We start from the raw sequence: 11,062 nt of genomic DNA, 5'->3' as shown, positions 1-11,062 counted from the left end.
TAGGCTCTGCGTTTCTCTTGTTTTGGAGGGTGGTAGGGTGTACTTATAGTTTTTAAACATTCCGACCTCTGACTTATGCTTATTAATTGTTGTGTGTTTTTCCCCCTTTTTCCCTTTAGTTTCGCTGTTAGGCTCTTTTTAATTTTAATTAAATTAAATTTATGGATTACTTTTCCCTATTTTTATGTTCCTCCAACGATCCACAACAATCCGTTACGCCTTGTTACGTATTCAATTTATGCTATATCTTTTGTTTTTGTTTTTTTTTGTATTTTTTGTTACATTCATTATTTTAACATCTGGCCTTTCCGCTCACCTGATCTTCTGAAAAGTGTAGCCTTTCTTTGCAACTTTCACTTATGAATGTATTTATATTATATTTCGTTATTATCGGAATGTTGCATGTAGCGTGGCGCAACTGAATGAATGCATTGAAAATATACCTCCATTTTAACTATGAACCGATGCGATGTGCGGCGCGACCCCAGTTTCATGGCAAATAAAAAACAATATTAAATGCAAGGACATTTTACTAGCCGCTGACAATGATTTTTCTCCACTTTTTACCCCCTCCCAGTATTTTTTTTTGTTTTTTTTTTGTTTTTTCCATATTTGTTGTTGTATTATTTCTGGTTTGTGTTGCAATTAAGCACTTTGCATCCACATATTCATTCATATTTTTGTATAGTTTCTTGTTTTTGTTATTTTTTAATTACACTTTATGTGCCGCCTCCTCCTCCTCCTCCTCCTTCTGCTCCTCCCTCCCTCTGCGTTGGCTTTCCAATAATAATTGTTTATGTTGCTCCATATACCGGTCACAGCTGTGCCACCGCCAGCGTGGCCAATGCGAGGGTGACAGAGCCCACGGCGCTGCAGCAGATGCACTGAGAGGCGCCGGTGAGCGCAGAGTTATCCGGATCGCCGTTGGCATACCGCTTGGAGCCCTCGAGGCCGAGTAGATTGGGCGAAATGGTGGTTGGCGGCGCATTGCTCAGCCCGATACGCTGCTGGACGCTCTTGTGGAACACATGGAGAATGGAGACCTCGCAGAGCAGCATTATGTTGGGCTGGTACTTGGGCATCGCCTGGAAGAAGCCCTGCAGCACCTGGCTATGCGGATAGATCTCCAGCGAGGAGTATGTGGTCGAGCCTTCAAACGCATCCTGTGTGATGCGCTGCAAGGGCGTTTTGTAAATCTGAAAAAGGAGAGAAAAGAGGCAACGAAAGGGAAGCACATGGGAAGAATCAGTAGATATTTGTTCACTCCTTCTCGCTCTCTCAGCGTCCAATCATTAGCCTTCACTCACCTTGCGTCCGTTGATGTACCATGTAATGTTCGCCGGCGGATAGGAGGGACCCACAGTGCACACTGCCTTGAAGTGGTCGTTGGCGCCAATCACCTTCTTGTCCACCTGCATCACGGGGTCATCTTTGGGCAGCTCAATCACCTGCATGTGCGCCGACCGTATCTCGGTGTGGAAGAGCGGCGCATCCTCGGAGACCTCGCACTGATAGCTGCCGCTCAGCTCTCGGGTGACACCTTTCAACGTGACGGACGTGGCATCCGAATTGGTGAGCTGCAAGTAGGAGCAAAGGAAGGGGAAACACACACAGTTAAAACATGCCACAAAAATGGTGCTGAAATTGGAATTAAAGACCTATGTCTATCTGCTTTTCAACATAATCTGCTGTCCTCCTCACTGAAGGCAGTGAAAAGCGCAAGCGATGCACTTGTTGTTAATCAACGAGGCAGAAGCAAGTGCCACAGGGGGCTTTTGTTGGGCCTTTTGTTCACCTTTTGTAAGGGGTATCCCCCCGCCATGCCATCCCATCCCTTGATCGTTATCACAGTTTAGCATATTCTGTTAATTGCCAGCCATCGCTTGCCACTTGGCAAACAGTTGTGCAATATCCTACTCAAAATCCACTTCAGCAGCGAACAGTCGCGATTACCGTGCCCCACAGCGTCTGTTCAATGTGCCCCTCTATGGTGTGCGTATTTGGGGGGAAAGTCCTTTTATCACAGGCCTGGCCCTTTGTATTTAAGTTCAGACAAACAGCAAACCCATTCGAGTTCTGCATATGCCACCAAAACCAGCGCGAACGTTGCCCTGCCCCATCGCTTTGTTTCATTTGCATCTGTACTAATCCAAGCATGACTGTGTTGCCATTGCCATTGCCATTGCCATTGCTGTCTGTTGGTTGTTTGTTGTTGGTTGCGCCACCGAATGCTGCTACTCGTATTGGCACATTCAGCTCCACATGGAATGCCAGGAATCCTGGCCACTACTGGCCCGGCCCCGAGGCGAACAACAGCTTTTTACGATTGTTTCAACACTTTCGAGCATTGCTCGCCCGTAGCCCGGCTTTTCTATTTAGTTGGTTGTTGATTTCTTTTTTGCTGTTTTCTAGTTTTCTGCCAGTTCATTCGCAGATATCGCGAATGTCGATAAGGGCCGCCAGGCAGCATACCATCCTCTGGCTCCTGGCTCCTGTATGCTGTCTGCTGCTGCATGCAACCTCGCGGTTGCCATTTTGGCATATTGGCTCCATGAATGTGGCTCCTGGATCTCTATGGCCCCGCGGGCTAGCAAGGATAGCTCTGTGCAGCTGTGGTTCTAGTGGCTTTTGGATTTGTCGACGTTGATCTCGTTACGCAATCGTAAAATGAAAACAAATGCGAAACGTATTGATAAGGTTCTCTATATGCAACAGAGAGGGACGAGTCTTGTGTGTATGCTGTGTGGCATGAATAATGTGCACTGGGGCATAGCCCATATACATTATAATTTCGTATTGCATGAGTACACTCGGAGAAAAAAGGAACACACCCACAATTACATTAATTATTCGGCTTTAAAAACGAAAGCAGGGAAAATAAATATAATTTACTTTTATTAAAATAGAAATGTAAGTAAATAAAATAAATAAATAAAATATTTAATTTGTATGAAATAAATTCAAATTTTGTAATATAAAATATATTGATTTTACAGTGCCGCTCTCAACACAACGGACCTGTTTATAGGTCCAAGTGAGCTTGGGGGCGGGAGGCTCTTATCCCCCCCCCCCCCCTCCCGGCTACCGCTTTAACCTAACCTAACCTACAGTGCCGCTCAACTGAATAGGTTCAAAAATTTTAAAAAATTGAGAATGCTATATCTTTTTAACCGACTTACTGATTTATATGAAATAATTTTTTTTGCATAGATTGATTCATTGTAAATATGAAACACATTTTATTTTAATGTGATAAATACATTTCATTAAATATATTCATAGTCGTAATATCAAAATGTAAATTTCCACTCTCGGATCAATGCTATTAGAACATCGAAATGTAAATATTAAAATTCATGGTTTTTTTCTCTGGGTCCCGAGGCCATCTCTGATGTGTTTATGGAAATAGTTTTCCACTCAAACAAGAGTTGAAGCCAAGCAATGCCTAATACTCGTAATTCTCTGAACTTTTGCCACAAATAAATGTTGTCCATGCCGCCACTTGCCTCTTGCCACTTGCCCCTTGATATGATTTCAATCCCCATCTAATTAAATGACACTAATTATGTAATCAAACATATACGCATACACAGCAAAAGTTGTTCCTGTCGTCCTTTATTTATTCACTAGTTTTTATGCCGCAGGCAGCGTGGCTCTGCCTCATACCGTTGCAGGGGTGAGTGTTTGTGTGTGAGGGAGTGTGTGTGGCTTTCTGTCATATTTATTTAATTGCATGTGACTTTATTTGTTGGTGCCTCCCTGCTCTGTGTGGGACTGGCGGCGGAAGCGGAAGTGGCAGCGCCAGGAAGCGCGCCAAACAAAACGCAAATGTCTGCCATTTTGAGGAATTATATGCCCAGTCGTGCACCCTCATATCCTTGCTTCCTTTTTGAGTTGCTGCCTCTCCACATGTGAAACTGTAGCCATTTTGTATGAGAGGCAAGCCATTCAGCCAACCATCCACCAGCAGTAGCAGTAGCGGTAGAAGAACTCAACTTAACTTTGCTTTTGTCGTGGAAAAGTTTTTCCTGACTTTTTTCCGTTCCTGTTTTTATATATTTTTTTGTATTTTTATTTGTTGGCTTTTAATTTCTATTTATATTTTATATTGCTTTAGCGGTAGCCGCAGCTGTAACTTTGTGGCATGAACAGAAAAAAAAATGATGCCACTAAAGCGTAATTTTGCATGCCACAAACACACACACACACACACACACACACGGACACGTGGAGTGGTGCCAGGAGTTCCATGTGTGAGAGTAAAGTATTGTTTCAATAATTCTGGCTTTATGAAATAATAACTCTAAAGCAAAAAACGCTTCCAGAGAAAGGGAGAAAGCTCCGGCTGAGTCGAGTCGTCGAGTTGTAAGAATACAATGAATTTCATTGCAGTTGCCCCCAGTTGTGTGGCGCTGCCTCTTCCTCTATCCTCTGTCCTGTGCCCCCATGCCCCGTGCCTCACTCTCCATGTGCTGTGTGTGGCTCCTCGCTGAGCTTCCGCTGTTTGTTGTGAAGCAATTTTAATTTTACCAACGCTCTGTCGCATGCGGCATGTGTATGTGCCTCAGCTGCAGCCTCGTTTGCATGCAACACTTTATGAATTATTGCTGTATCAACTCAAGTCGCGGTGGCCACACACCATACACAGCTACGTACTCCGATTCTATCCACACTCTACGCCGAGTGCCGCATGCCGCACATGCAGCACACAGACAGACAGGCACAGACACAGACACAGACACTCTCTCACATGTGCACGTATTATGTCATGCCGAATTTCCGTTGCCTCCGAGCATTGTTGTAACTAACGGCGTTCGGCGTTGGCGTTGCCTACGCTCCACTACCGCTCGACGGTCTTCGCAACCAATTCCCCATGCCACATGCCCCATACCCCATACCCCATACCATTCTCCAGTTGCCGCTGGCATTTCACAACTTCGACTGCCTAACGCTTGTGCAAAAACCGACCACAAATTTAGTGAATGAGATGTTTCCGGTGCGGTTGTTATTCTCCTTCTACCACTCACACTCGCACCGCCATTGTTGCACCATGGAGCTAGTAGAGCTAGCAGAGCTAGGACCGTAGTTGTTGCCGTGGCCGTACAATTTTTGGGTGTTTGGAAAATGCATGGCTTTTTATTGTGCTCATTGTTGGCGCAGGCAGCAGACAACAAACAACAACAGCGCCAGTGAAGAGCCAATGGTGGATGCTCCTCGGACAGAGGACAGAGCTAGTTACACTCTGCGATTCCGATTGCAACTGTCGCTGCTGTCCCCATCCAGTGCCCCCCTCCTCCTCGAACTGCATGCCTCCTGCACTTCACGGAATGCATTTCGCCTTTTATTTATTATGTTTATTTGTTGCCATTTGTCATACACACAACACAACAATTTTTAGCCAAGGCCGCCTCTGCACGGCGTAAACAACAGCCAGGAAAATAGAAAATGGAAAATGCCACAGAGTGGCGAGTGGAGAGGAGAGGGAAGGCCTGCATGTGACTGGCTTGAGTGGATAATGGTAATTGAAGTGCTTTCTGGCTATAAAGAGGGTTATGGCCAGAGGATATTTAGATGGAAATATTTCGATGAAGTGCACTCCAACCCCTGGAGAGCAACAAATTCTTCCATTGATTGTGGTCACATAATTATCAAAACATTTTCTCATTATCCCATAGGATGAGGGTCCACATATGGAAGGGCTATCTGAAAAACTACAACCAGAGGAAAAAGCACTGAAATTGTAGTATTTTCATATTTCCGAGAGTGGACATATGGATTTTGGTATTAATGTGACAATATTTTATTTAGAACTATATAAAATATTTAAAAAAATCTCGCATCTAAATTAAATAATTTAAAACTTAGAATAAATATATTTCCCACAAATATATATATTAAGGTGTTTTTAATTTATTAAAAAAACTATTTAAAAATTGTCAAAGTGAATACTATGTAATTCAAATATGTTTTGTATTTAAGCACCTAATATTTAGGTGTCGCGTCGTTTTAGCCTTAATGGTGTTCGAAAGCCAGGTGTTCAAACAGCCCAAGGTTGTCATTGGGCTGTTGGAACTTGTCTTGTTCTTTCTGGCCATAAAAATGACTCAAACGCAACTCTGCCTCTACAATTAAGTAGACTTGATATTCCTTACTTATTTTCGTTATAAATTTGTAGTCTCCAAATTTTCACAGTGTATTTGTTGCATCGGTCATGCAGATTTTCATCGCGCACTCAATTACAGTTTTTCAACTTTACGGATAAGCCCGAAAAGGGGACTCCCACATACCCCCCCAAACCCTCCTGCATGGTGCATCCTAATTAACAACAGTCCCCACAACTGTGCCTGGAGAAGTCCTACAGTCCGAAAGAAGCCTTGCAAATTCAGGATCTGAATTGGAGCAACTTTTGGTCACTTCTGTCGCTTGGCCTTCGGCTGCCTTTGGGTTCTCTTTCTGTTGCTGCTTTTGCTTTTGCTGATGCTGGTATTTCCAGGCGGAGAGTGCATTAATTTTAAGCGGCACATTGCTGTGCATAAATGTGAGCCGGCGTGTCGGGTTATTAACAATGTTAAAAGCAAACGCCAGGACATTCCGGCAAAGAAAGGCAGTGCCAGGAGGCAGAGGCAGGGAACTAGCACTGGCGCTGGCTGCCATTACCGCAAACTTAATGCGGAATAATTCCTTCCGTGTTGACAGTGTGCAAAAAGTTTTTTGGGAGTCCACAAACTGAGGAGAAGAGGATAAAAGGGCCCGAAAGCCAGTGGCAATGGCAGCGGCAGAGACACAGAGAAGAGGCCTCTTGCTTGCTGGCGATTTTTATTGTTGTGGCGGACAATGAATAAGCCGCAGAACTTTAGGGGCACTTGGCATATCCTATTCCTGTCCTGCTGTGACCCTTGCCCCTCCCCCGCCCCTTTGGCTTCCCTGCCAGGTCGCTCAGCGGGTGGTTCTCTGGTAATTGTGTTTTTAATTGAAGATTCGCCACCGAAGCGAGCGGCTGTCTCTAAATTAAAAATTTAATTACATTTAACATGATGATTTTCCCGTTCATTTTCCCCTTTTTTTGCATATACTCGTACATACATGTATATATGTTTCCACTCGGTGACATGTGCGCCAGGTGGAGTGGTGTTGCAGGGTGGTGGTTGCTGCTGCAGTGGAGGGGCGTGTTGCTTTCCCTATGCTGAATGACTTTTGAAGTTTGTCGACGACGCGACTTCCTATCTGCGTCCGCCTCCGTCGCCGCCTCCTCCTCCGCCTCGTGCTATCCGCCTTAATATGCATACATTTACATTCCAATAACGCTCAAGTGGACGACACGAGTGCACTTTGGTCTCGGCCACGCCCACCCCACCCAGCGGATGCCATGCCCCCAGAAGTGGTGGCATGGTGGCATGTCAGCGGCATCATCATCATCAGCAGCAGAAGCAGATGCAGTGGCAGCAGCAGAAGCAGCGGCAGCTGCCATTCAAGTGTTTGCCTCCTTTATACACCACCTCTGACACTCATAGATACACACACACTCATATGATCATATATATGAGCGTATATGTATGGGTGTATGTGCATATGCATAATGGCGCACGGGTCGGGAACTTTTCTCATTAAGCCCCGTGTTTAGCTGTTTGAAATGATTTAGCAAAAGTAAAACAAGTCAAGTTATAATGTTTTAATCTCAATTACGGCACTTGCCACAATTTCGAGGCACCTCCGCCATCATACCAGCCAGCCAGCCATCCATCTGCATCTAGATCAGGGCAGCATTAGTGGCAGTAGTGGCAGATGCTTGATTCCTTGGCATAACTTAAAAATTCCATTTTCCATTTGTGGCCAGGACCAGGACTCGACCTCTGGCCTGTGGCCTTTGACGCTCGCTTTGCCGTTCGTTAGTGCTGCTATCAATTTAAGTTGGGGGCGCCTCATTTCGATTTGTTGCTGCTGCCCCTTGGGCTGGGGGCAGCGCCGAGTGCTGGCTGTTAACTTTTATTTTTGTTCAAAAGGTGCTGCCACTGCCATTGGTGCTTCTCCACTGCTGCTTGTGGCTAAAACTATGGGCTAACCTTCAAACTTAATTGCATGGCGAATGCTGGCTAAATCATTTGCATTATGCAATCGACCGTCCACCCTCCCCCTCTCTCTTCTCAGCTTTTCTTTCTCTCTATGGCTTTCTCCATTGGGCCATGACCACTTCTTCCTCTCTCCGCCTCCGCCTCTCCCACCAGCTCGCTTTTCTTACGCTTTTCACCTGTTTGCGGTTCATAGCTGATTGCATCCTCAAGGAGCCATGTTCTCAAATTAAAATGTATTTCCACTCGGGGGCGTGCCACTCACATAAGTAGGCTCTCCTGCCACATTAACCCAGCAATGCCCTCAATGAATAGTTTCCGATTCGCCAAATAAAATAAAAAACAAGCGAGGAATCGATAGAGAGCGCAAGGCAAAAAGGAAAGTAAGTAGAAATGGGAAATAATTAACACGCATAGCCGCACGCCCACTGCCCCGCCCTCTGCCCCTGCCCCTGCCCCGGCCCCTATGCCCCGTCGTGATGCTGCAATCGAAATATTTAATTAGTGCAAAAATGCCTTTGAATGCTAATTAGTGGCAAATTAACATTCGAGCAGCAGCCGAGTTGTTCCTCCTTGTATTCACTCGTATTTCTCTCTCGTGTTTTATTTTATTTGCTATCGTATTTTATTTCCCTGTTTTTCCGGCTAGTCTCTTTCTCTTTCTCATTCTCCCTTTTTGCTTTTTTGTCCCACTGCCAGGGCTGCATGGGCCAGAGTGCAAATTAAAGACACAATCAAAGCAAATTAATCAAGTCCGGCAGCGGCGGCATGCCCCACTCCCCCTGCTGATTGATGTGGCCAGCGTGCCCCATTATCGATGCGAGCGACCGGGCAATTGTTATAGCCGATGGGAAATCGGAGCGATTCTGGTAGCTAGCAGCCCCGCCATTACATAAAACAAACATTACTCCATCATCCGCACCCCACTCCTTTGCTTTATGCCATTATTTATGATTATTTAACGTTCCCCTTTTCTTATATATATATTTTTTTGGCGAATTTTTTGTGAAAAATGTGGCCCGAAGTGTTTGTAAATGAGTTTGCAGTTTTATGTGCGGACGAATGAGTTTTCAATTTATATTTCCCCCGCACACCCACACACACACAAGCGCACACAAATTTTTCATGGCAAATTCAATTTTATTTATTTATGATTATACGACAATCGATTCGTTTTCCCCAAAACGAACGCCCCCATTGAGGAGAGAAGGTTTATACACTGCACTGTCAAGGGTTTTGCAGGGTATACTCGTATTATGCATTGGATCAGTGAATGGTAAGATTCCCAGATGAAACAGCTGTTGGTTTTGGAAGCTGCACGTCTTGGATGATCTGCTAGATGATATTTAAGTTTTTTACGTTTAAGCATGTCCATTTTTTCCATTAGATATTAATATTTCCCAAAATGTGTAATGGTACTTCCATGCCTTAGGCGACCCAAATTTACTGCACACCTTGCGGCGGATGGTGTTTATGTTTATGTTTAATGTTTATGGCATGAGCGAAATGGAACAGGAGGTTCCAAATTGATCTTTCTGCATCTTTTGGCCTTTTATTCCAGTGCAGTCTTAGCTAGTGGTTATGTCCTTTCGAATCATAGAGTATCCTCCCTGATATGCAGCATATATTCAGTGGGAACCCTTGTCTGGTTTCTGTGGGTTGTGTTTTTATGGTTAAAACAGGAACCGGATGCTGATTTTTAAATGGTGTCCAAAATATTTCGCCGCTTGCGGCGCTGCTGCTCGGGGCACCGAATTTATTGCATACTTTGCGGCTGTTGTTTTTATTAATGAGCGCTGCATGGAACAAACGGAATGGAATGGAATGGCATGCAAAATGCTGAGCATTTTCCGTGCACTAGGATGGATTGTACCCATATCCTTTAGAATCTTGCTGTTTTCTGGTTTCTCGGTTATTTGTTTGCTTTTGTTTGCCTAGCAGCCCAGACCAGCCCAGCCCGCGCGCGCCATAAACTATTTTGCACTTTTCGCAATATTTCAGTCAGCGGCAGCAGCAGCGGCATCGGCGGTAGTGGCGGCTGTATCAGCATTTGGGGCTGTGTGTGGCGTTGTGGCACTTTCCCAATTGTGCAGCATACACACACACACACACATATGTAAATGGAAAACACCACCGAATATTGTAAATAAAAGTCTACAAATATGGGATAGCAATAGAAATGAAAAGTGTGACACACACACACAGATCGCCCATGGGGGCTAGAGGGGGAAAAGACGATGCTGCCTGCAACTGCCTCAGGCAGCTGCAACACCGCCACACTGTCTACATTCATAAATATTTGCACAATATTTGAATATTTTCCCATTTGTTAGTCTGAAAAAACTTTGAACACATGGCTGCCGCTCTTGTGATTTGTTCATTAAATGGAGAGACAATGGAGACAGGAGTCCCAGGGCATTGTGTGGGAGAGAGATTCCATGCTTAATTAAACTTACATCAACATTAATGCCGGCAACGGCGAAGACAAATGTGGGCTTGGCCTCGCGGGGTACATAGCGATAGAACTCCTCCTGGCCAAAGTACCAGCGTACAGCGTACAGTGCTGCCTGTAAAACGGAAGGAAAATGCGTTAATGAAAAGCCTGAGTGGATAGACATCGCAGCAGCAGCAGCAACGCAGCGACAATGAGCCGAGCCACAGCAGCAGGGACAGAGAGGACGGAGAGAATGGTGACAACGGCAAGACAAAGTGCATGTAATTATAATAATTAAGCATGCCGCCGTTGACAATATCCTCATAGCTTCTGGTGCTGCTCTTGTTGGTGCTGCTGCTGGTGTTGTTTCTTCAGGATACGTCACTTACCTGCTCCAAATCATATTGACAAGACAATGTCGCTGCATTTCCCATGATGACGGCCTCCGGCACGAATATCTTCAGATCCTTTAGGCAATGAGCTTTTGGGGGGACAGAACAAAAACAAAAACACTATCAGCAACCAGAGTGGAAAGGCATACGCAAACGGATATGTACATATG

At 44.9% G+C, this 11,062-nt stretch overlaps 1 protein-coding gene across 2 annotated transcripts in view; it reads right to left on the bottom strand.

Moving 5' to 3' along the window:
* Positions 1 to 748: 748 nt before the first annotated feature.
* Positions 749 to 11,062, bottom strand: part of LOC6587616 — a 56,841-nt gene continuing 46,527 nt past the window's right edge. For both annotated transcript variants that reach the window (XM_026994747.1, XM_002013959.2), the window contains 4 exons: positions 10,890 to 10,981; positions 10,523 to 10,633; positions 1,308 to 1,577; positions 749 to 1,196 (listed from right to left, as the gene is read on the bottom strand). In XM_026994747.1, the coding sequence (XP_026850548.1) occupies positions 816 to 1,196; positions 1,308 to 1,577; positions 10,523 to 10,633; positions 10,890 to 10,981 (854 nt within the window). In that variant the 3' untranslated portion in view covers positions 749 to 815. The remainder of the gene's footprint in view (positions 1,197 to 1,307; positions 1,578 to 10,522; positions 10,634 to 10,889; positions 10,982 to 11,062) is intronic.

This window comes from Drosophila persimilis, unplaced genomic scaffold (genome assembly GCF_003286085.1).
Source record: "Drosophila persimilis strain 14011-0111.01,24,50 unplaced genomic scaffold, DperRS2 tig00000000-arrow-pilon, whole genome shotgun sequence".
NCBI lineage: Eukaryota > Metazoa > Arthropoda > Insecta > Diptera > Drosophilidae > Drosophila > Drosophila persimilis.
This window is presented reverse-complemented; position numbering and strand designations above follow the sequence as displayed.